This window comes from Engystomops pustulosus, chromosome 10, assembly GCF_040894005.1.
Source record: "Engystomops pustulosus chromosome 10, aEngPut4.maternal, whole genome shotgun sequence".
NCBI lineage: Eukaryota > Metazoa > Chordata > Amphibia > Anura > Leptodactylidae > Engystomops > Engystomops pustulosus.
This window is the reverse complement of record NC_092420.1, coordinates 58,787,749-58,815,117: the sequence shown is the minus strand read 5'-3', so window position 1 is coordinate 58,815,117 and position 27,369 is coordinate 58,787,749. Positions and strand designations below refer to the sequence as shown.

Genomic DNA, 27,369 nt, shown 5'->3' with positions numbered 1-27,369 from the left:
TGAAGTGTTCTTAGAATTTCCAAGTCATGTAGCCTTCTTAGGCCCTTTACAAAGCTTTCTCACCCATCCTGCTCTAGCATGGCTCTCCAGAAGACAATACTGATACAATACTGAGACAATACTGATACTGACACACAATGTTGAGACAACTGGCAGAACAAGTTAAATAAGGCCACACATTAATCAATGTCTACACATGGGCACATAATTAGAATATTGAACATGTGAACATGAAATGTAAATTACTACTGATAGCCTTCAACCGAGCCTTCAGGTCCAATCTCATTGCATGTCATTACAGTGATACTAAACATGTCAACCTTATGGTTAACAATGTTTGCACAGAAAATGCACTTTTAGTAAAAGAATGGAGTAATTCAGATTTGTTGTGTATATTTATCAGATTACGAGTTTGATTATTTTGTATAGAAAATGAGGGTTAAAATTCCAAAAATAAAATGTATACCCCCCAGTCACAATATGGCTAAGCAATGGTGAACAGAAATCATTTTCTATACAGTAATGACTACAGTCATCTCAGAACAGATTGATACTGGGAAACCTGCACAACGACTTAATAAATGCATTCCTGTGTTAGGTGGGGGAGGTGGCTTGTGGAGGGCTACTACTACATAACATGGCTACTTTAAATCCTGAAATATCCGACATATGTTACATATAGACCCAATAACCTGTTTAAGTCTGATTTTCTAGAAATATTTCTCATAGCAGATAATAGAGGGCAGTGTAGTACTATATAAGACAATGCAGATGTCAACAGCTTCAGAAATGTCATGTAAACTGATACGTAGCTCCAATGTTCACATGACTGAGGAAGTGCTCAGGGGACTCATTGTGGGTACATAGTAACAGTAATATCATCTATCAGCCATGGTCAGGCAATGGTCTATAGTTCTGGCTGTCTACGGTTAGATAAAATATGTCATAATCTAATTTATTAGGGGAATTTTGTCAATAAGTGCAGCTCGGTTTACATACACCCCTCCCAGTGAGGTGGAGGATGATGACTAGCACAGTCTGTCTTCCCTGCCTACTCCACCTGGGGCTGATCCTCCCATAACTTCAGACTGGATTGAATGACATTTTCTAACACTCGTACCTCACAGTGCATTTACAGACCGGACGAGAAATCCGGTGAGTGTTACATTCTTATTGTTATCTCAAATTTTACTATGTGAAGAACGCTTACAACTTGTCACCTTGAAGCAGGGGGAATAACACGACTGCTTTATACATGGGGCAAGTGATGAGGATGAGAAATGAAACAAGGAAGACGTCTATATGACATGCTTCATTATAGTCAGAAGGTGAAAAACTAAAGCTAATTGATGCTGAGATGCCATACAATAGTTTGTGGCCAGTATATCAGCTATTACAAAAATGTAATGGGGGAGATAATGTATATCACATTATTAGATGAGGAGAAATATTTAGACTGATGCATTTGGTGATATATCCAGCTCTGCTTCAGTCAAATTTATAAATTAGAAATTATAAGTTAAAAAAAAGTGGGTGCTTTTCTGTACTGGCAGTTTTTGTAAAGAAACCAGAGTAGAATTTGTATAACACGGAAAAAAATTGTGATTCTAGCAGCACTGACGCTTGGGAACAACAAAACAAATAAAAGTTGAAGTAAAAAAAAAAAAAATCAGAGCTTATGTATCAATCTTTCTTTTCCATTCTTGTTTTTGCCTTTTTTGAAACATTTTTGCTTAATTTGTCACATTTATTATTGCGATGCAAATTTTTTTTGAACGCTTTGAGCAGTTGGTGTAATTTTTTCAGTTTTAGCATTTTTTGTTGGTGGTGTTTGTGTGGCATGCTTCTTGCAGTGCAAGATATGTTGTGCAACCTTTTGAAAAGTCCCAATATTTGCTAAAAGGAACCACAGAAAACCTGAAAACGACACATGCTAAATTAGTAAATACGACTCATTTATCTTTGTCATTTATCTTTTCCTTTTTTGTGTATTATATTTACAACTTTTTTGGTGTACAACTTTTTTGGTGTACTCACATATGTAAATATGTGAGTCAAGATGTTTGACTATACTACACGCCTACCAAAGTTCGCCGATATATCTTTAGAAACCAGACGCGGATGTATAAAAATGTGGCAATTACGGTAAAAAGTCAAAATTTTGGCACAAATAAACTACACTCCCGAGCAAGCATAGGAAAAAATTTTCGATGGTATCGGAGAATTTGTAACTTTTGTGTGACTTTTTAAAAAAGTTGCAAAGAAGCAACAGGCCTGACACAAATATTAAGACTAAAGATAATTGACTGCCACTCATCCCCCTTGGTCATTGTGGCCTGTTTGACACAAATTTAACTATAGCTGTGCAACATTTTGTTAAATTTGACAGAGGAAAAGCAGAACACCCAAAAGAAAAATGGCTAAGCAACCCTGGTTTTGATACATCGACCCCACTGTTTTTTGTTCCTGATGGAACAAAGCAGTGCTTCTGGCCCCGCCTTTTCCACGTTATACAAATAGATCAAGATTCTCCAATATTTATGCTTCCAATGCAAGGCATCGATTCACAATATAAAAATATGTTGAATGTCAGTGGTGTAACTAGAATTCATTGGGCAACGGGGCAAAATTCCTAAGGGGATATCAGGTTCTTTTGGAATCGTGAATGTTCTAGACAGTTGTTTTCTGGCATGAAAGCTCCAATTCACTCCAGTACCCTATTACCCCCCACTGGAGGGATTGTAGCATGATCGCAGCACACTTTCTAATTTATCCCTTTTAACAGTGTTTTCTTTATGGTGCTACCAACCAAGAAGATAATTTAAGTATTTTCATCAAATAAAAACACAGACAAGCTAAATTTTGCCAGGCAAACAAGAAAGTCCTTGCATTATATTTCTGTATGATGCAAGGTCTTCTATAATGTACAAGGTGTCCAGTCGGATGGCACGGGACCTACATACAAGTCTGTTTCCATGGATTGTGGAAATGTTTATTATGTAAATGAAAGGCCCCTGTAGATGTGCTGTACAGGGACAGGCAACACACACATAATTTGTTGTATGTATACTTTACTTTTTAAGGGCACATACTTTATTTTTTGTCCGGATTGAAGAACACGCTTTAGCAGTTCTGAGCAGTCTCCTTGTGTGGAGGTGTTTGTTGCATACTGTAACTCAGTGTAGATGTCCGTCATGGAGTGCTTCAAATTTAGGGACATATATAAACTACCATCCCGCCATAGGAATGATTAGTGTAGATTTTGTGTTCCACCTCTGCAGTGAAAGCTCACAGGGTATATAGACTTTGAACAATATTGATTTGCTATGAATCAATCTAAGAGTTTCCAGTAGGACAGAAAGAAAAAATATGGATTAAAAAAGAACATACATAGTACAGGAGGGGGGGGGGGGGTGTTATAATAATAATAATCTTTATTTATATAGCGCCATCAACTTCCTTAGCGCTTTACAGATTCTGGGGAACATACAAATAAAATAAGACATAGCAGAGTAACAACAGTCATGTGAAATAATAGGAGTGAGGGCTCCGCTCGCGAGAGCTTATAATCTATGAGGATGAGGGGATGACAAATGAGGTGTAAGAGCTTGTATAATGGTCCAGCCATTTTTATAAGGGGATGGAATCAAAATTATTTAATAATTAAAAATGCTGCTGCCTGAACCAGCCATCAGCCTCCAAAGTCATATACAAAGTCCATATAAAAAGTTGAAGTTGCACGCAGTTATCGAGTGTGACAGGCCTGCCTAAATAAATGAGTTTTAAGAGAACGTTTGAAGCAATGGGTAATGGGTGTCAGTCTGATAGACCGACGTAGGGAATTCCAGAGAACTAGTGCAGCTCTGGAGTAGTCCTGGAGATGTGAGTAGGAAGTTTGAATTAAGGAAGAGCATAATCTCAGATAACTAGTAGATTGAAGAGCACAGGTTGGACAATTATTTTTTTAACTGGCCTGCTCCCAGTTATTATCCAGCTGGAAATCCCATTAGAGCTTTATACACAAACTAACATTTTAAATATTTACTTGTTCCCCACTAACAGCTTACAATCCTTTTGATTTTCTAGATATATGTTATAAGTGTCTGCCAACATTTTATAGAATAAAAGAGTGGAGGTGTATGCTTAGACCTCCTGATGTCTAGTGTAGAAATATGCGCAGCATGTGAACTTTTACAAATGCCCTGCACTGCCCCCCCCCCCCCACCACCACCACCACCAGCAGCCCAACCTTCACACCCCGTTGGCATGGAGATGCTATAAAAGGGGATACTGATCACAATTACTAATGGTTCGCCAACAATTGTGATTATTTCAGGGCTTCTAAGCTAGTTTTCTGGCAAAGAAGCCCTGATAAATGTCCCCCAATGGATATATGTGATATTTTTGTGAAAAAGAAAGGAAGTGTGAATAAGGCCTAATATTCCAACTTTAAAGGGGTACACCCTATACCGCTGAGGTGGCAGCACAGATATCTCATCCTTCCTGATGTCTACTTCCCCCATGTGGTCAGCATCTACTTGGCTGCATGAAGTTAGATGTGTGTTCTCTCACACCCCTGTATGTATGTATGTATATTCTGTGTGTATGTGATGTATGGTGTGTATATACATGTGTATATACTGTTTGTACGCATGAATATGCTATGTGTATGTTTATGCAGTATGTACTACTGTATGTATATGTAAATATGGTGTGTATACACTATCTGTAAGTTTATGATGTAGATATACTGTATGAGTGTATACGTAATGTATATATGGTTTGTGTATACACTTTATGAGTGTGTACATAATATATTAGTGTACAAATGTATATATGAGTGCATAAAGGTATGTCATGAGTGTATGAGTGTAAAAGTCTATTAATGTGTGAGAATAAGTGTAGAATTTTGTGTGTATATAAGTATAATCTATAAATGTGTGTGGTTGTATTGTGTTAGTGTACAGATATACTAATTTTTAGTTTAATAGAAAGAGGGCTTATCTAGTTGCACCCCTCTGCAGAATGATACTATAGCTATTGATTTTGTGCACCATTGGTAATTTACTCTACATGAATATAATTATTATTCGGGAATATTTATCAAGGTTTGTACGCAATTTTTTTCCCCTTACAACACCTCCATGACAAGTGGGCCATGCAGAGTGGGCTCCTGCAATGGCCTCTGTACTAGCCATGTCCTGAGCAGGTCTCTTCAGGTGCAGGTTATAGAGTTATTCTATGCAAGCCCCTACATCAAGTGGGAGGCCGGAGCCTCCTGATATATGGGGAAGGGCGGGGTTTAATCATATGATTGTATTCTATTTGTTTTCAATTCTTCTAAAAAAGTATACGATATTAAATCAGTTGACTTTGTAGATGACTGTGTATATATACATGTATACTTAGTACTCAGCAAGTTGTTTTCTTGTAGTATCTTATTGCTATTCTTTGTCCCTACAGGTAAAAATGGGTCGGTTTATGACTCTTCTCATTTGCCTTGGATGCCTGGGTATTGCTTTAGGATACCCAGATGGACAAATAAGCGTTGCCTGTGACAGCATGCTGCCATCTCACGGGGGAAATGTTGCTCAAACATCTGTCGCCCCGTACATAATAACTGTGTCTAATACATCTTTTGTTCCGGGGGACAGTATTACAGGTAAAAAATGAACATATTAGATATTGGTATGTGGAGTGGCAGTCTATCATCTGTCCCATGTGACTCATTATAAAAATGATTAATTAATCTACTTGGAAAGCTTCAGATTAGGATTTAGGACCATGTTAGTGTGAAATCCAATGATGAGCCATATGACACCTGTGTACCATCCATATTTTTCACCTTCCAATAGACTCCCTGAGACGCGAACAGATGCAGTAATAGGACCTTCTGTGAGTTTTCTACAGCCTCTATATGGATCTGTGAAAAATATGTTCAAGTGCATGGGTCTTGTGAAATGAATGTGTCAGTGTGTCATCTGTTAAAAAAGAAGCTAGTACAGACAAAGACGTCATTTACTGACTAATCAGAGAGATGCCTCGCTTGTAAGCTAATGGGGTTTATTTACTAAGGGTCGCAGATCGCACTTTTGTCGGACTGTTCGTGGTTTTCAGGATTTGTGCAGCTTTGACAGGTATTTAATAGGGGTTTGCGCTGGGATTCTTTCGCAGGCAATCTGATTTGGCGCAGCTGTGATGGCTTTCATGCAACAGAAATCGGGGGGGGGAGGGGGGCGCCGTCGGACGATCCAACTGATTCGGACTGAGCGCGGGATCTAAGATCCAAATTGTGTCACAAAACAATGTACTTACATGCACCAGGAATAAGAAGGTGAACTCCGGTGGACCTGAGCGGGTAAGCAACACATACAGGATATCGGGCGCACGATCTTAGTGAATTGTGGCAAGGGCCGATTCTAGCCTTTTTGCTGCCTGAGATGAAAATTGAAAATGCTGCCCCCCCCCCATTTTAAAAATGTTGGATTGTCATCAGAACCAGGATTAACAATAAACCTTAATTGCAGACACCATTGATAACTGTTATAGCTGTTTATTGTAGTCTAGGGCTAAAGTACATTAAATTACCAACATCCAGAGGTCCGTTTGTAACTAGGGGTCGTCTGTAAATGGGGTGTTAAGTAGGGGACCGCCTGTAGTTGATAAAAAGATCTTATGCAGATGAAGCGTACTGTAGCTGCTATACCGATAGAATATACAGTAGACACCAGATTAGTTCAGTCGCTACAAATGAAAAATACTATTCATAGCTGATAAAGGCTTAGTTTAGTCTATGCAGGTGGAATACACAGTATTTGGTAAAGAATTAGTTTACTTTATGCAAATGGGGCATACCATAGTTACTATACAGCTGGAATATAGTTCAGTCCATGAAGAATACCATTTGTAGCTGAAGTAGTTCAGTCTGTGCAGGTGAAATAAGCAGTAGCAGATGGAGGACTAGTTGATGCAAGTGGAGTATACTACTATCCTCAGCCTATCTATACAAAGCTGAACAAAAATCAATAGGTAAGCAAAGAGTTTAGGATGAAAAAGCGTTTATCAAATCTTTGGGGAAGTTCCCTCCTTCCACTTATACTAAGTTTTGCCTCCATACACACACCGAGGGTTAACAACCTGATATTGCAGCACATACAATTCCAGCCCCTCTGCTTCTGGTCAATATCTGAGCACTGGTTATTTACTGCTCTCTGGCACAGCAGGGGTTACAGTCAGCATTTCGGAACCTAGATTAGAAGTTTGCTTTCAGACTTCCCCCCCACTCGCATGCGTTTTTCGACGGACTGCTTAAAAATGGGCCAAAAACCCGTTCAAAACACCACGTGTAGCATCACCCTCAATGTGCCCCAACGTTCCTAATTGTGTTGGATTCTTGGTAGCTTTCTTTAAGAAATTTCAAGAAAATGAAAAGCAACAGTTTAAATGTGAGTGCTGTGAGTCTTCATAGCTGCGTCTCTGCTCACTGAGTGGAGACACAGCTCTGAAACACAGCACATGTGCAGAGCTAAGCCCGGACATCGATCCCTCTGTCTTCTTTATTGGGCACGAGCTACGTTATGCGCGTGTGAAGAAGAAGGTGTCCGCTAATCCCGCCCTGTCAGGAACATAGCTGGATGACGGATAAGAGATTTAGAGCCCTAATAATAATAATAGGTGAGTCAGTTTATCACCCACAACTAGTACTGGGGGTATAATCATTTATTTAAATCTTGTGGGCACATTTATGTAAATTGTATATGAAAGTAGCCAACCACTTTAACTTTAAAAACGCTTCTAAATATGAAAGTCATTATTAAGTAGGAAAGAAATTATTAAGTCTTACAAATGGGGTAGAAGACCACTATGTTAGGTGCATGTATGGTGATGTATATATATTCTCATCCGATAATATATGTGCATGAAATTTGAGGCTCAATGTATCTTGTAGCCATAGCTATGTGCATGACACCTTCCTCCATCAGATATTTGACATCCATTACTGAGTCTGGCTGATCTACACTCACTATACTCTTTTTAATTTCAGTGACTATAAAGTCGAATTCTCCCTCTACTACTTTTGAAGGATTTCTCCTCCAAGCACGGTTATTTGGAGGAGATGGGATTGCTGGAACATTTACCACCACAGATTCTAACGCCCAAATATTACCATGCGGCGCACAAGCAGTAAGTTCATTTTTTGGGGAAAAATATTTTAATTTGAATTAAAAAGTTGTTCTAATTCTTCAAGTTTCCTTTATCACAAACTCCAGTCCAGTGACGGTTAAACTGCTGGGAATCCAAGGCTGTGACGCCCATCAATCTGGAGAATAGAGGTCTTGTTAACCTATTTGCTGGATGCTTGGGCTGCCACTCCATTAAATTGTATGGGATTGTCACAAATAGGTGAGAACATGGCTTGGCTGTCCCTGGCACTTTCTGTCTCTGGTGCTGTCGATGTGATTGCCACTGTCGACATGATTGGCATGATTTCTATCACTCCAATACAATTGAATGGAGTGGCATGATGCATATTCAACCTACAGCTCCATAAATTAGTGAGCATTTAAAAATGCCATTCATTTCAAACATTTCCATAGGTTTTATTTATGAATGAAATACAGATTGCATGGGGTATTCATCAGGAATTCTGTGCCAGGACACTGCAATTATTGCTTATTGCTAGCACTTGCTAGCAGGGGTTGTGGCTGGCCAGGGAGTGGACAAATGCAGGGCATTCTGGTCCCAGTGATGGTGCATTAGCCTGTGTAGAAATAAATGCTGTGCGGCCACCCACCAGATATAACAAGAGGCCAGAGGGTAAGCAGGGCTATGATACGCTGGCACTCGGCCATAAGTGGATAAAACAAGGAACAAGAAACACAACTAAAGGATTTAAGGCAGTTCCAGGGTTACGTACAAGATATGTTCCGTAGGTTTTTTCTTAAGTTGAATTGAAGTTGAATTGTACAGTCAGGGCTGTATATTTTATAATTGTAACCCCAGCCAGAATTTTTGGTTGTCTTAAGAATTAGCAATAAAACGTATTTTTTATAACTCCTACAGCTGATTATTATAGCCTAGGGATTAAGTATAGTGAACTACCAACATCCAGAGGTCCCTTTGTAACTAGGGGTCATGTGTAAGTGGGGTGTTCTTAAATAGGGGACCGCCTGTATACTCTTGCTGGATATAACTAAACTGGACTATAACTAATGCTTATAGGAAATGGTAAGAATATCAGAGTGTGCACAATTTCTTATCACAGAACACAAGATAAGCTATTGAAACACAAGATAGGCCACTGAAAGAGTTGAGTTAACATTAGGTATTACAGTGGTGTTGATGTAAGAGACTTTTGTACCTTACAACCAGCAAAACACACAAGTGAACTTTTTAATTTTATGGAAAAAGAAAAGAATTATGCTCCATTTTCCTTTATATGGTCAGAATAGTATTGACCACAAATGTTATCCATGATTCTGTTTAGAGAGCAGCTGTCAGCCATAACAGTAAAGTCTCAAAAACAAGCATCACGGCTTTATGGACTGCCTCTCAAGAAGCGGGACCTGTGCGTTTTAGGTAAGTACTGGGGATGTGGAACAGTTCCTGGATTATGGGAGTTATTCTCCTAATAAGAACACATTCTTTAGTGGTTAGTGTAAAGATCTACAGATACCAATAAAAAAAAAAACAGTCACTTGCATACATCAATTGGTGACCAAGTCTTCTGCCGGACAGTTGAACTAAAATATAACAAAGTTAAAATATACTTTACTAAGTCCCAAAGTACATAAAAATGCAGTACCTATCATTATAGGAAAGTGATACTATACATATGGAGTTGGAGGCGTTTTTAATGGTACAAGGCACAGTCATCAACCACAGGGCCCTCGGGCCAAATCCGGCCTGCGGTCTTATGTTATCCGGCCCAGCTCTTGTGTCCCTGCCTCTATTCTGTGCTCATAGGGAGCAGGATAGAGGAAAAATCGAGGCAGAATCTAATACTCACCTTGCCTTGCTCCCACAAAGGTTGCTCTGGTTTTTACAAAAAATATTTTTTTAAATTATGGAAATTAGTCTGAGGGGCTTTGGGCTCCATAGATGTTAATGGAGCCTGGAGCCTTTTTATCTTAAAAACAAGGGCATAAGTAGCTAAAAGTAAAGTGGTTGGTGATAGAGAGAGGACACACCTGCGTGCCAGTGGGCTTGCCTTACAATTCTTGATCCTGGTGGTAGATGTCCTTTAAGGAACAATCCTCAGGAAACTCTCTTCCCACTTGATTGCTAGAATAGTATAAAGATAAAGATACCCCCCTTTCCTGCCTCACACACACTCTACTTGAACTACTTATAGCCCCTTAACCTTAGCTCTTCTAAAATATGTGTTTCATAGTGGGTTGACTATATTCGCTAATGTTTATCCTTAGCTTGCCTCAGCTGGTCACATGCGAGTGTCCTTGTGAGGCATACACTGCATTTCTATATATTACTTTCTTGTTAAATGTTAAACAATAAAAATATATTTAAAAAAAAAGTTTGTACACCAAAGAATTTTGAATGCACTACAAGACAAAACTGATGTAATTCAACTTTTCCTTTTTTCAGAGCAACAGTTTTGAATAGTTTCAGCAACTTCTGGATTGGAGTGGAGAGTGACACTATAGTGGCAGTAAGTCTATGAATGGTGTACAGAACTGTTTGCAATGGGTTGTAAGAATGAATTCACTATACAAACTGTAGTGATAGAGGTACATTTATTAACCATTGTATGCCTGTTTACAGTGTTGCAAAATTTAATCTAAGCCAACAATCCTTACATCCTGTCTGTTTTATAGCTGAAGATGTCTAATGCCACATGTGGTTCTCAGAAATTTTGTCTCACGGATCCAACAAACTGCAGTCCTAGTGACAACACTTGTTACTTCATGTCTTCATCACCAGTCTCTACCAATGGATATGTGTTTGAAATGAGTGGCCCTACACCTGGATATGTGGCTATTGGGTTCTCTGATGATAACAAAATGGTGAGATACAATAAAATACAATTAAGTGTAGACTTTAAAATGAACATGCATTGCTGTTTTCATTTCTAATTATATATCCTTGATAAAAAAAAAGAAATACTCAAATACAAAAGAACCTAATTTCTTCATGTGGTGTTGTGCAGGATTTGTTAGGGCCATATATATGGATATTCATTCTCACCTAGTGGGAAAGGAATTCATTCTTCTAATAGACATTACCTTTGCAGGGCACCTTTTCAGGACTACATAGTTTTATGGGTCCCACTGGGAATTATGGGTAAGGAATATGCAAATAAGTTTTAAGGTTGGAAAAAGGAAACCTGCCTCCTTTTGTACAATTAAAGTTGCAGTGGAACCATGAGGAATCAACTATCAGAAGTAGGTTTGATGGTAGATCCCTCCTGCCTGCCTCTGCCCAAATCTGTCATTTAATAATCCTGGAACCTAACCTAACTTGTTAAAAAACTTTATTTTAGCCTTAGCCTTAGCTCCGAGTGCCCGGCCAGGGTAGTACATTCCCCAGTAGCCTCTGCAGTTAATTTACATATTACTAAAAATTCCAGGATTATTAAACTACAGATTTAGACAGAGGCAGGTAGGGGGAACCGACCATGAGATCTACTTCTAATGGTAGATTCCTCATGGTAGATAAGAATTAAAGACCTATAGGACACCACAGTTTACTTTCTGTCAAAAAAACTGCTGAAATAGATGGAGTGAATGGGCCTTTATACTGATTATTCTCTGAGCAACAGTAGATCTAAGCCATATTCAGAATTATGGGCCAGAAAAGTTTTATATTTAATTATATGTATTTCTGGAATGTGCGGGGATTAGGAGAGAGGGAAAAAAGATGTGTCGTATTTGATCTCATACAACGTCATCTCCCTGCTATAGTGTGTCTCTTGGAGACCCACCTCACCAAAGACATACTTAATTTGGTTAAGAAAAGATGGTCTCTCATCAAAGTACATGCTACTTTTTCAACCTATTCCTGTGGGGTTAGTGTTTTTATCCATAATTCTGTGGATTTTATTTTGATTTCATCTAAAATAGACCCGGACAGAAGGTATATTTTCTTGTATGGGAAACTATATGGGGTAGTATGTATACTTGCCTTTCTTTATATCCCTTCTCCTTACGTGTCCTGAACATATTATTGACATTTATGGAGCAGGAAAACAATTGCCCAGTATGGGCATTTGGGGACTACAATTGTGTTATGGACATGACATTGGATAGGATCACTAGGAGTAATGGTAGGATAGCCAACAGGATATATAAAACCCCATTAGCAAAATTCTGTAGGGAAATTGGGCTTTATGATGTGTGGAGAATGAAGTATGGGGACAGAAGGGCTTTCTCATGCTTTTCAACTTCAACAGGGTCTATGTCTTGGATTGATACCATACAGGCCACAGAGAATGCGCTGTCTTATATTAAAACTATGAAATATGAGGTGGCCAGTATGTCCGATCACTCGTTGAATGCTCTTACATTGGATATGGAAGTTAATAGTAAAGAAAAGGCCCCCAAAACTCAACCCTCATTGGTTAGTTATTTTAGAAAAGGATGAGCAAGCCAAAATGGAGATGCTGAGATTTTGGCAGGAGAATATTAACTCTGCACAAATTGAATCATTGTGGGATGCATTAAAAATCCATATTAGAGAGTGGTGGCTAAGGGAAATAAAGTTCTGTAGGAAGGAATTTATGAAAAGGGAAGTGGAACTAAAAGATCACGTGTGTTATGCACAAGAAGAATACACTCGGCCACAGAGAGCAACTTAGAAAAACTGAAGCTTGTAAAAAGGGAATATGCCCAGTTCATGTAAAATAAGGCACAGCAGAGAATCTTTTTTAAAGGGCAGAAGTATTTCAGTGAGTCCGGCAAACCATGGAAACTCTTAGCTAGCATTGTACTGCAGCAACAGGGGGGTCATATAATAGAGTGTATACAGAAAGAGGATGGTGCCTTAGTGGGCAACAATGATCCTATTTTAAAGACCTTTGTAGAATTTCTACACTGTACACAACCCAACATAGAACTAGCAAGGGCGAATACGTCTCCCATATCCCGCTGTCTGTGCTCTCCGTATTGCAAATGGAGATGTTGGAACAACCACTGACATTGGAGGAGGTCATAGGGGAAGTTAAATCTTTCTCTGGAAATACTAGTCCAGGTTTTGAAATATATCGGAGGTCCGGTGATGTTTTGCTACCAATGTTGCACTCGGTGTTCAACAGAGGTTTACAAACAGGAATGCTGAGTAGGTCAATGAGAGAGGCCCTAACAGTATTAATCCCAAAAAAAGGGAAAGACCCCCATGAGAGAGAGTCATGTAGGCCCATATCGCTGTTAAACACTGATATCAATATTCTGGCTAAGGCATTATCGTTGAGGCTTCACGGAGTGGTGAATGGACTTATTCACCTGGACCAAACTGGGTTTGTTCCGGGCAGACTTTTGTCGTCCAATCTAGAACGACTCTTTATAAATATTTAATTCAATCAAGGCGTAGGGAGCCGCACCATCCTGTCATTGGATGCAGCAAAAGCCTACGACAGGGTGGATTGGCCTTATCTATGGACAGTTATGTATCGGATGGGCTTTGGTGATATTTTTATTTCTTGGGTTAAATTGCTTTATAGTGGTCCTTTGGCAAGGGTGATGGTAAACGATAGTATCTCGGAGGGTTTTCAACTTACTAGAGGCACACGTCAAGGATGTCCATTGTCCCCAGTTTTGTTTGATCTATTCATAGAACCCTTGGCATGTTCAATTAGGTTGGACCCTGATATAATAGGTTGTGGCTGTGATGGGGAGGCGGACAAAATTTTACATCTACTACCAGGATGAAAGACTGTATGCAAATGAGCCTGAGGGCCCCTCAGCCTGGAGCCCCTCAGCCTCATTTGCATACAGTCCTTCATCCTGGTGGTAAATGCCCTTTAATAATTCCTTTATTTATATTGTGTACACAGATTATGCAGATTACACAGATTAAATGTCTTAGTTCTATAATTGTGTTTGTTCCAGGGAAATGATGATGTTTATATCTGCACCATGAACTCTTTAGGAAACATATTGGTACAACATGGATACAACACCGAAAAAATCGCTCCCACAATCCGTAACACTGTGAGTCCATGAATAAATATAGTAAATGGGTATTTTATAAAAGTTTATACTTTAGTTTCTGGCATATACCAGAAGGTAAGGAAAGGTAAATTTTGAAAATGGGTACCATATTTTTTCGGACTATAAGGTGCACCGGATTATAAGGCGCACCATCAATAAATGCCTGCTAAAATGTCTAGGTTCATATATAAGGCGCACCGGATTATAAGGCGCACCTGATTATAAAGATAGATGACCAGTAGGTGGCAGACCTGTGCACAATTCAAGGCAGCTGTTCTCTGTAAGTATGGTTCATATATAAGGCGCACCTTAGATTTCTGAGAAAATCAAAGGATTTTTTGTGCGCCTTATAGTCTGAAAAATACGGTATTTTATCTACAATTGCACAGGAGAATGTAGACAATCAACTAATACAGCAAAAGTGAGTTGACAAATTCCCTTGTGGACTAACCTTTAGAACTGCAGAGATAGACAGTCAATTAACACTAATTGACTCAAAACTGATCACCAATATAACATTTTATTATATTTCAGAACTCAGCTGGATCAATAGTGGCATCCTATGAAAATGGAGTGTTAAGATGTTCCTTCATTACCAATATCAGCATCTCAACACAACAGCGAGCAAGTGGTAGTTCCTCCTATTATGTCTTCCTGGTCAATGGCCCATCAAGTGCAAATGGTAAACATGGAAAATGGAAATCATTTGTCTTGTGTCTAGATATGAATAATGTGGGTCATATAATTTGTTTCAAAATATAGTTGCGGTATTTGATTGCAATTCATGTGTGTCTAGATATATAAAATATTAGGTCTTTGAAATAATATGGTATCCCACAAGGAAAAAAAGGATCAATATATAATATACATGCAAATGGAGCATAATCCTGTGTGAACTTGTGCAGAAGATATTTTTTCACATAAAAGCCAAATTTTTTTTTTATGTGGAAGGCAATTTGGAGCAGGAGCATGGCAAATCCTTACTTGTCGAAGTGGTGGGACAACTGGCTCGCTATGTAGACTTCCAACTGGGCTGGAAGTGTCATGTGAAACCTGCAGCCAATTAGCTGCTACAGAGATCACAGTAGGAATGGGGACATTACTGGAAGCCCCCATTATTAAGTAAAGATTAAAATTAAAAAAAATGTAGACAATTAATTTCTTATAGATATGTTGGGTCATTAATGTTGATACATGTACTGTATTGTGTGTAGGACAAATCCAGCAACATACAAGGACCTTGATATCTACAAGTAAAGTTGACCTTTCAAGTTTTCTGACATCTGCTACAGGAGTTGGAACTAGTCGAGTGGCGCTTGGTCATGGTAGGTGGTTAACTATTGATTTAATTATTAAACATTATTATAGTCAAGGAACATTGATAGAATACCAGGAATATAAGTGTCACTTTCTCTACTACACCTCTGAATAAATCTTTCACCATGTACAATAAATATTTGATACAGCTACAATTTACAATCCACTACAACAGTAAAAAGATACGAATTCTGACATCTAATCGCTCCATCGTATCATCCCACACAAACACTAAGGGAGGTGGCCAATATTAAGTATTCATGGACGCCATGTGGGGTAGGGCATGACACCTGACCCCCACACCCATTGGCTGTTTGCCGTTATTTAAATACAAAGACCTACAGTTGACTCATTACAAGCTGCAACTTTCATTGAAAGTTATATGTAGAACAAAGGAAATATTTTTAAAAGTTTTCCAGACTTCCTGGAGTTTGAGTATAGTGTGTACATAGAGGCCTTTCTTACCAATATTCTGGTACCCAAGGGGGCTCAAGGCTTCCTCCAGCATATGATTAAAATCTTGTTACAAATTTAGCACTAGGACCCAGGAACCTCAGGTATTAACAGTCAAAATAGCATTGATATGTAAAACATCTATAATATCTATTTATTTTTCCTCTTTAACTAATGTTTACCTCACCATATGAAACAAGGAAACCAGTTACTATATATAGTTTTTTAAATTAACCTTGAACTTAATAGGCCAATATGTACATACAGGCAGTCCCTGCGTTATGTACAAGAGAGGTTCCATCGGTTTGTTCTTAAGTTGAATTTGTATGCAGGTTGAAACTGTATATTCTATAATTGTAGTTCTAGACATAAAACTGTTTTGTCCCACTGACAATTTTTAATTTTTTTTTGCTGTAATGGGACCAAGGATTATCAATAAAGCTTCATTACAGACACTTTACAGCTGATCATTGCAGTTTGGGACTATAGTAAAGCATACAGAGCTTTAAAGCATATAAAGCAGAGAGCTTCACCAAAGGTCACAGTGGGCAGAGGGGTCCATCTTCACCAAGAGGTCTTAACCGCCTGTATATGGCTTTGTTTTGCTTTTTGTAGGAGTTTTCTCCTCTATAGCTTCCATCTGTATTTGGTTTATCTGAATATGGCAGAATATATCCCATGTGTTTTTCAGGTGCACTAATGCTGATCGCCTGGATGACCACTGGGACTATTGGAATGATTATGGCTCGCTATATGAAGAGCGCAGCTGCAAAACCATTCTTTGGGAAGGCGGCATGGTTCCAGGTAAAATACATGGAGATAACTGCAAGAAGATCTCTCTTATTCTGATTCTGGCTGACCTGCAGTTCTATCAGCAGTGGTACCATCCCATCCTTGGTGTGATGCAGAATATAGTGCCACTCTCTTCCTTACCCTCTAGTTAGCCTAAGACCTGGGGGGGGGAGGGGGGGCGGGGAGGCATGTCACACAAACGGGTGGACAGAGAGGTTGCACTCCTCCATAATTTCCTGAATGTGCTGTTACCTTAAAAGTCTTGCATACTTCCACTGTGTGGGGTCCCTTAAAGTCTGAGATCCCATTCAGTTGCACAGAATGTAGTATACAGAAAATGCCCCTGAATACTATAACCTGTAGACAAGTGGGGTAATATTGTTGTGCTACAGCAAGTGCTATCTTTAATTGGCTTGTAGCCACCAGAGCTGGATTCTTGAAAGTGTTGAAAAATTATTTGATTAACTGAACTTATCTTTTTTGTTATCAATCTGCATATTTTGTAAGCTTTGCGGGAGTGGGCTTTGTGACAAATGTAGCATGTCCATGTCTATGACACCTTGTTATTTGAGTGAAACTGTTGACTGATCATTTTTGTTGATTGATAGATCTGGTGTATAGAGGTTATCTGTGTCAACTTTCCACCCACTTTTCAACAGTGAGGCGAGTTTTGTGGCATACAGAGCTTGATACATGATCCCCATAGTGTTGACTTATTTCAACAAGTTTACTGCATACAGGCAGTCCCCAGGTTACGTACAAGATAGGGTGCGGAGGTTTGTTCTTAAGTTGAATTTGTATGTAAGTCGAGACTGTATATTTTATAATTGTAGATCCAGACAAAAAAATTTTTGACCCCAGTGACATTTGGAGTTTAAACATTATTTGCTGTAATGAGACCAAGGATTATCAATAAAGCTTCATTACAGACATCTTACAGCTGATCATTGCAGCCTGGGACTATAGTAAAGCATTCAGAGAGCTTAACCAGAGGTCAGAGGGGTCTGTCTGTAACTATGGGTTGTCTGTAAGTCGGGTGTCCTTAAGTAGGGGACCGCCTGTATAGTGAATTCTGAGAGTTCTGTTTCCAATATCATAACCACTACGTTGCCATTATTAGCTGCATGTGTTTTGTGCTCTATTTGCAGGTTCATTTCTTTCTCATGATATTAACAGTGATTCTTACCATAATAGCATTCATTATGGTGTTTGCAGAAGCAGGCGACTGGAGTGGTGTAAGTATCTTTTTCTCACATATTAAGTAAGAAATAAATAAATCGGCAAATAAAAATAATAAATATATACTGAGTTTACCTAAAAAGTAAAATGTTTTAAATGATAAGTTATTAAATATTGGAATGGTTTATAGTGAAATGTGAAATATGCAAACACATACCCCTGCCACTAGAATTCAGTATTGGGAGATTTTCAGCAATGTTCTGAAAAAGCATAATATTAATATAAACCTCATATTGTTTAGGTTTGGTTTTCAAGGCAGTTTTTTAGAGAACTGTGACTGTGGCAGGGTATGCAAATATAATTGTAAAAATCAACTCCAGTTAAAGTACATGTCATGAATATTTATACAATTTTACATCTTATTTATAATAGGGGCAGACTTTATCATTTTTGATTCCCCTTTACACTCTTTTAGGAAGCTGGGTTAAATATTATGGGGCAGATTTATCAAGCTGTCTGAAAGTCAGAATATTTCTAGTTGTCCATGGCAACCAATCACAGCTCCACTTTAAAATATTCATGAGCACTGGTAAAATGAAAGCTGAGCTGTGATTGGTTGCAATGGGCAACTAGAAATATTCTGACTTTCAGACAGCTTGATAAATCTTCCCCAATGTCTATACTATAGGTATTGTAATGATTGAAGCTCATACAGAGTCTATTTTGTCCTCTTTTTTGACAGGGACCCCATCCAGTCCTTGGCTGCATAGTTATGATACTGTCATTCTTCCAGCCAATATTTGCTTTTTTCCGACCAGATCCTAAGCATGAAAGGTAAATCAATGATGTAGTTAGATATTGTTACATTCATAAACTATACTTTTATATTTTATAACATGAGTTTATATTTGGAAGGATCAGGTAACTCATGTATATGAGGGTATTATATAATTTCTGTAATTCCTATATACTTCTTGTAGCAGAGTATCATTCACCTCTCTCTATCAAAATAGTTGTCCATAAAAATTGTTGACAACGACTATCATTGTGTATTGTATTGTCTTTTCTTGTCTAGGATAATAGGCTGCATAGATAACTAGTTAGAGGGTGGTGATAAATCGATTGTATTGTGTAGTACTAGCACAGCTAAACAGAATTGTTATAGGGTTTGTCCGTGTTTAGCAAAATCTAGATAACCGGCCGGGGGGAGGGTTGTAAAAATAAAATGCCTTCTCCATTGCTCCCGTTGTCCCCTGATGCTGTACCCCTGTTTGTTTACAGAGGCAAGCACTCTCTCATCCGACTACTTACAGTCACCTGGTATAGCATTAGATTCAATGCGGTAGCGGGTATGTGGCAGTGGACAGGAGGGTGTGCCCTGCCTCTTTAAACAAACAGCGGCACAGCACTGACGGTCAGCTGCACAGGACATTGGTAGAGGCACAGGAGGTAAACATAACTTTTTTTTCATTTTTACAGCCTTCTCCAGGCTGGTTATTTAGATTTTGCTAAGCCCGGACAACCACTTCAAGAACACAATTGGTTATTTGCTGTAGCATGTTCTGTCTAGTATGCCGGTCTTAGTCATAACTCTAAACATATGGCCTTTTAGGTGGCTGGGAGACCTTACTCAAACAATAGTGGCAAACAGCCATATTTTTATGTATGACTGCGAATAACGTCACATTTTTCACTGTTTCTACTTTGCTATACATACATTTCCAAGTCTATTCTTTCCTGAATATTATTAATGTAATTACAGACGTTTTATCTTCAACTGGGGACACAGAATAAATGCATTTGTGATAAAAATCCTAGCAGGTAGGACCATAACTTTATAAGTCACAATCATACAATGCCTCAGCCAAAAGTTTTGAATGCAGTGTAATATACATTGTATATGTTCATATTTCATATTTTATTTTTCTATAACAATTAAATATGTTCACATCATTCTTAGTGGCTGCTATCTTTCTTGGTCTTGGTCTTGTGGATATATCCACCAACCAATGGATGAAAAAGGTGATGGGAGGTTTTTTTGCATGGGAAGTCCTCTTTTATTTAATTCTGGAAGCCAACATGCACCTAAAATCAAGAGGTTAGTAATTTTCTTGATTTGTAATAATTGGTTGCTGATAAAAAAGGATATAGCTAAATAAACCCCGGATGTTTTACAACAACAAATCTTCCACTTGACCAGTGCAGGTATCATGTATGTGTCCTTCAATGCTAAATTGTTGCCTTATACTATGGGTTTATTTATCTGAGCTTACCTTGTCCTCTCAACTTTTAGAGGACAAGGCGCATGCATCTGCGCAGCAACCTGCCGCATATATCACAAAGCCTTAGGCTCCATATATATCAGGTACTCTGGAGGGGTGGGGATTAGATCTAGTATGATAAATAACCCCCACATGTTGTTCCTAAAATACTTAAATTTTAAAAATGGAAATTAATCTGCAGGCAGTGTGGTTAACAGCAGAAGATTGCAAAAAATGGCCTAAATGTATTATTGTTTAAGTGTGCAAGTGTGCTCTTTGGAGGCTGCACATGTATTTATTGTTTATTGTTAGCGCCACAATTGTGTCGCGGTTGCATTTTGTTTGACACTCTAGAAAACTGTGCACCTAAAGGGGCATGATAGTGTTAAGTGGGAGTTTGAGACACACACAACTGTGTCACACGGTGTATATTGAAAGTGTACCAAAACACCTGCATCTATTCATGTTAATATGGGAGTGCCACACCTGGATGAAACCATGATAGCTTTTTTTAGAGAGACTGTTCCTAACTAGGGTCAGCAGTGAACTGTGTTGTTTCTCTATGCACATGTCCTGTCAAGGACCACTACGGCTGTAGGCTCACACCTGTTGGATTACCTTTGTAATAACTGATTATAACCTAGTAACTTGCTTCCCTCACTTTAATATTATATTTAACTACCTTTTCGAGAATGATGTAATCATTAGACTTGTGATAACCTTTGTTGCCTCCTGGAAGATCACTGAAACCAGGCCAGGGCCTCAATATAAGAGTAAGCATTCTGTTCTACATACCTCCCAACATTGGGGCTAGAGAAAGAGGAACATAAAGTCCTTCCCTATTTTCCTAAACCATGCCCCTTTGTCCCACCCCCAAACGGATGCCCCCTCTTTAATTTTACCCTTCCTTTTCTTTTGTGCTCCACATTTATTTATCTCCCAAAATTAATAATGCCCCAGCCAGGGGCGTAACTTGAGGGGATTCAGAGGTTGCGGTCGCACCAGGGCCCAAGTGGTCTATGAGGCCCTTATGGTGTCACTTTCCCATATGAGAAGACTATTACTATAAACCATATCCTCCATCTCTCTAATATAGTGGCCTTCTGTCCTCCATTTTCCGAATATTGAGGCAACCTGTCCTCCATCCCTCTCATATTGTGGCCTCATGTCCTCCATCTCCCTGATATTGTGGCCCGTGCCCTCAATTCCCCTCATATTGTGTCCTCCTTTCCTCCATGCCCCTCATATTGTGGCCTCCAGTTCTCCATCACCCTCATATTGTGGCCTAATGTCCTCCATCCCCCTCATATTGTGGCCTCCTGTCCTCCATCCTTCCTCACATTGTGACCTCTTGTACTTTATTCTCCTCTTTTCCTCCATTCTCCCTCATATTATTGCCTATTGTCCTCCATCTACCTCATATTGTGACCTCCTGTTCTCCATCCCACTCATATTGTAGCCTCCTGCCCTCTAGTCCCTTCATATAGTGGATAATGTCCTCCATCCTCCCTCCTATTGTTGCTTCCTACCCTCCATCCTTCCTCATATTGTGGCCTCCTGTCCTTTTTCCCCCTCCTATTGTGGCCCCCTGTCTTCCATTTTCCTCATATTGTAACCTAATGTCCTCCATCCCCCTCATATTGTGGCCTCCTATCCTCCATCTCCCTCATATTGTGGCCTCCTGTCCTCCATCTCCCTCATATTGTAGCCCCCGGTTCTCATCCTTCCTCACATTGTCCTTAATCCTCCATCGTATTGTAGCCTCCTTTCCTCCATCCTCCCTGTATTGTGTCCTCCTGTGCTCCATACTCTCTCATATTGTGGTCTCCTGTCCTCCATCCTCCCTCATTTTGTGGCACTTTGTCCTCAACCCCCCCTCATATTGTGGCCTCCAGCCCTACCCTGTTCCTGGGTATTAAACAAGAAAAAAAACTTTGTTACATAACTTTCCCTCATTGCCCCTGCAGCAGTCATGCATCTCTAATGATGCCAGACTCTAAGATGACTCAAAGGAGGGGGATGGGGCCAGCCCAGGGGAGGATCTACCTTCACACATCCCTGCTAAAAAGCAGAAACAGACACAAATGACAGATGTTTGGAGGCAGCTGGAGATGATCCTGTCTCCTGGTCCCGAAGCTTCGGCTGCTATGCAGCTCTAGTATGTCAGGACTGTGACCAGGAGGTGAGACAAACTTGGCTGGAATTTTTTCCCCGCTGCTCAGTACACAGCATGGAATATTCAATACTGTCACTGGAAAGTACAATTTGTTGCACGGAAAACAAGCCCACACACAGCTCTGTACATAGAAAACTGAAAAAATGCATGGGTTTTTAAAGGTGGGAGCAAAAAAAACAAAATTCAAAAAAAGTTGTTAAGGAATTGATGTAATGGCCAGCAGTTGAGGCTGCGGTATAAATGTAATTAATGGTTATATATTTCTTTTTCTCTACAGAGGTATATGAGACTGACCAAAAGGTAAGCTATATTATGTTTTGGCTATAAACAATATCCATATCCATTTATACCACCCCATGCATGATGCAGCACCTGAGTGCTTGAGGAACCCCATCTAAAGCAATAACGTACACCTATTTCTGTGTTCAGCTATATTAGATACCATATATACTAGAGTATAAGCCGACCCGAGTATAAGCCAAAACCCCTAATTTTACCACCCAAAACTTTGAAAACCTATTGACTCGAGTCTAAGCCAAGGGTCGGGAATTGCATTGGTCACAGTCTCCCAGTATATAGCCATCAAGTCCCCAGTAGTATATAGCCAGGCTTCCCCCATGTAGTATATAGCCAGCCAGCCCCCAGTAGTACAAAGCCAGCCCCCAGTAGTATATAGCCAGCCAGCCCCCTTTAGTATATAGCCAGCCTTCCTCCATGTAGTATATAGCCAGCCAGCCCCCAGTAGTATAAAGCCAGCCAGCCCCCAGTAGTATATAGCCAGCCAGCCCCCAGTAGTATATAGCCAGCCCCCAGTAGTATATAGCCAGCCTTCCTCCATGTAGTATATAGCCAGCCAGCCCCCAGTAGTATAAAGCCAGCCCCCAGCAGTATATAGCCAGCCAGCCCCCAGTAGTTTATAGCCAGCCAGCCCCCAGTAGTATATAGCCAGCCTTACCCCATGTAGTATATAGCCAGCCAGCCCCCAGTAGTATAATGCCAGCCCCCAGTAGTATATAGCCAGCCAGCCCCCAGTAGTATATAGCCAGCCTTCCGCCATGTAGTATACAGCCAGCCAGCCCCCATGTAGTATACAGCCAGCCCCCATGTAGTATGCAGCCAGCCCCATGTAGTATACAGCCAGCCAGCCCCCATGTAGTATACAGCCAGCCCCCATGTAGTATATAGTCAGCCAGCCCCCAGTAGTATACAGCCAGCCAGCCCCCAATAGTATACAGCAAGCCAGCCCACAGTTTCCCAAGCCCATAAAAAATAAACTTACATGCTCACCCGGATCCTCGGCACTGCTCCTGGCTGCTCCTCTTCTGTTTTCTATAATTTTACCACCCAAAACTGGGAAAACCTATTGACTCGAGTCTAAGCCAGGGGTGGGAATTGCATTGCTCACAGTCTTCCTGTATATAGCCAACCAGCCCCCAGTAATATATAGCCAGCCTTCCCCCATGTAGTATATAGCCAGCCAGCCCCCAGTAGTACAAAGCCAGCCCCCAGTAGTATATAGCCAGCCAGCCCCCTTTAGTATATAGCCGGCCTTCCTCCATGTAGTATATAGCCAGCCAGCCCCCAGTGGTATAAAGCCAGCCCCCAGTAGTATATAGCCAGCCAGCCCCCAGTAGTATACAGCCAGCCAGCCCCAAGTTGTATACAGCAAGCCAGCCCACAGTTTGTCAAGCACATAAAAAAATAAACTTACATGCTCACCCGGATCCTCGGCACTGCTCCTGGCAGCTCCTCTTCTGTTTTCTCTCTGCTGTAACAGCTGGCAGAGATGCTTCCATGGGATCTGCCGACCCGCACACACTAAGACGGCGTAGCTGCATCATAGTGTGCACCGGTCGGCAGAGCGCATGGACGCATCTCTGCTGGCTAATACATCAGAGAGAAGACTGAAGAGGAGCCGCGCTAAGGATCGGGAGTCACAACGAGCATTGTGCACCGGAGATTGAGTATGTATAGCCAGCCTTCCGCCATGTAGTATACAGCCAGCCAGCCCCCATGTAGTATACAGCCAGCCCCCATGTAGTATGCAGCCAGCCCCATGTAGTATACAGCCAGCCAGTCCCCATGTAGTATACAGCCAGCCCCCATGTAGTATACAGTCAGCCAGCCCCCAGTAGTATACAGCCAGCCAGCCCCCAATAGTATACAGCAAGCCAGCCCACAGTTTGCCAAGCCCATAAAAAATAAACTTACATGCTCACCCGGATCCTCGGCACTGCTCCTGGCAGCTCCTCTTCTGTTTTCTATAATTTTACCACCTAGAACTGGGAAAACCTATTGACTCGAGTCTAAGCCAAGGGTGGGAATTGCATTGCTCACAGTCTCCCTGTATATAGCCAACCAGCCCCCAGTAATATATAGCCAGCCTTCCCCCATGTAGTATATAGCCAGCCAGCCCCCAGTAGTACAAAGCCAGCCCCCAGTAGTATATAGCCAGCCAGCCCCCTTTAGTATATAGCCAGCCTTCCTCCATGTAGTATATAGCCAGCCAGCCCCCAGTGGTATAAAGCCAGCCCCCAGTAGTATATAGCCAGCCAGCCCCCAGTAGTATATAGCCAGCCTTCCTCCATGTAGTATATATCCAGCCAGCCCCCAGTAGTATAAAGCCAGCCCCAGTAGTATATAGCCAGCCAGCCCCCAGTAGTATATAGCCAGCCAGCCCCCAGTAGTATATAGCCAGCCTTCCCCATGTAGTATATAGCCAGCCAGCCCCCAGCAGTATAAAGCCAGCCCCCAGTAGTATATAGCCAGCCAGCCCCCAGTAGTATATAGCCAGCCTTCCCCCATGTAGTATACTGCCAGCCAGCCCCCATGTAGTATACAGCCAGCCCCATGTAGTATACAGCCAGCCAGCCCCCATGTAGTATACAGCCAGCCCCCATGTAGTATACAGTCAGCCAGCCCCCAGTAGTATACAGCCAGCCAGCCCCAAGTTGTATACAGCAAGCCAGCCCACAGTTTGTCAAGCACATAAAAAAATAAACTTACATGCTCACCCGGATCCTCGGCACTGCTCCTGGCAGCTCCTCTTCTGTTTTCTCTCTGCTGTAATAGCTGGCAGAGATGCTTCCATGGGATCTGCCGACCCGCGCACACTAAGACGGCGTAGCTGCATCATAGTGTGCACCGGTCGGCAGAGCGCATGGACGCATCTCTGCTGGCTAATACATCAGAGAGAAGACTGAAGAGGAGCCGCGCTAAGGATCGGGAGTCACGACGAGCATTGTGCGCCGGAGAGTGAGTATGTAAGTTTATTTTTTTTTATTGACTCATGTATAAGTCAAGGTGAGGTTTTTCAGCACATTTTTGTACTGAAAAACTCAGCTTATACACAAGTATATACAGTATTTATTTATAAAAGAACCAATAAATTGTTGTTTATGTATATGCCCTCAATGCTTTTTCAGGAGCCATCATCTCAAATTCGATCACATTTAGCTGACAAAATGGATCGTTATTATATTCTAGTGTTGATGAGGTAACCTGTTATCCAGGTCTTCTGTGGTACCTCTGTTATAAGGGTTGACTGGAACATATGGAACATATCATGGGTCCTGGATGGTTTGCTGACATTCCCACATCAGCTGTAAGAATAACTGTTAATGAAATGGTCAGGCTGCCAGTGATTGACCTTAGGGGGCCCTGGTTATGTCAGTGTTGTCAGACAAATTGGTTCACTGAGTCCATTAGTTGATGTGGAGGGCACTTAAGCAGAAATGGCAGATGCAATCGGATCGGCTTTATAGGTGGCATGTCCCCAAGACTGGCCCTGTATGATATGGCTGGATTACTTGCCAGGCAAATATTTGAAAATGATGAAATAAGTAGACTACTGTAAATGTGGATATACATGTATGTGGACGATGAGATGTTGCTAATAGTCTTGAACATTTATATATACTCAAATCATTTTTGTTACAGATACAGACTGAGACTCTGGTAATTGTGACCTTCGTTTTGGGAAATTTGGCCTTTCTGATAGCTCTGTTGGTTGGCATCGGACAATCAGCCTGATGATGAATACTGCTTCGAAAGAGTTACCGAAAGGGATATTATCATGTACTGTAAAACCTTTTCTCAAAATTTTTAAATTACCAATGCCAATACTACGTGCGCAGGACGCCCGGGAGATGTTTACATTGACTCATTTATGAAAATTAAGGACATATGTGAACATGCTGGGAACTACAGAATAATTGATTTATATCTATGACTTTTTGGCGGGGTAAGGTAGCATTCCTTATCATCTTGGTGCCATCTGACACAAACTTGTTAAGCACAATGATGTTGAATGAATTCTGAAGGTGCTTGAGTAGTCACGGCAATGATTGTGGACTATAGTATTGGCTGAAATGAAGTGATTGGAAGTATCTTTTTCTTTTTTTGCTACACATCTTTTACAATCGCTAAAGACAGTAGTCAAGAACTTTTAGGACTTGGCTTCCACCAGTCCTATGTCCTCATTTTGTCATATCCATTTGTAATAAATAATTACAGAGAACAGACTGAATATAGTGGGTGTAATTTATCATTGTTTTTTTTTTTTTGTCTATCTTTGGCATTGTAAATGACCATAACACAGTGCAAAGACATAGACCCTGCTTGAACCAACTTCATTATTTGCATAGACTAGTTTTCACAATAGGAATGAATTCATGAATTTGTGAATGTCCGTTTAGACACATGTTTTGGTGCAAATTGACTCCAGTCCAATCCTGGTCTATGGGCTGCGGCTTTTGATTGTATTTTGCAACTTTTTATGCGACTGTCGCAAACAACCCCTATAGCTTAAGACACTGCAAGCAGGTTCATCAAGGACAAAAGGCACTTTAATGATTCTGATGACAGCAGAGCTAAGACAGGCATGGAACTGTTACCATAAAATTGGTAACTGATAAGTTACCACCAGTATGTCTAGATCTGTATTTTTGGAAATAATGGAACAATTAGCATTTTGTTGATTGTCATTTGTGTCATATACATAAACACTTTTATATATGTATTTCTT

The 27,369-nt window shown here is 40.4% G+C and overlaps 1 protein-coding gene across 1 annotated transcript; it reads left to right on the top strand.

Moving 5' to 3' along the window:
• Positions 1-841: 841 nt before the first annotated feature.
• On the top strand, positions 842-27,369 carry LOC140103746 (putative ferric-chelate reductase 1). Its single transcript, XM_072126969.1, has 16 exons — positions 842-1,155; positions 5,464-5,662; positions 8,045-8,184; positions 9,488-9,579; positions 10,606-10,669; positions 10,836-11,024; positions 14,064-14,165; positions 14,700-14,847; positions 15,380-15,490; positions 16,627-16,739; positions 17,876-17,962; positions 18,649-18,740; positions 19,669-19,727; positions 19,867-20,004; positions 22,621-22,643; positions 26,283-27,369. The coding sequence occupies exons 2-16, from the start codon at positions 5,470-5,472 to the stop codon at positions 26,373-26,375; spliced, it is 1,644 nt and encodes a 547-aa protein (XP_071983070.1). The 5' UTR covers positions 842-1,155; positions 5,464-5,469; the 3' UTR covers positions 26,376-27,369.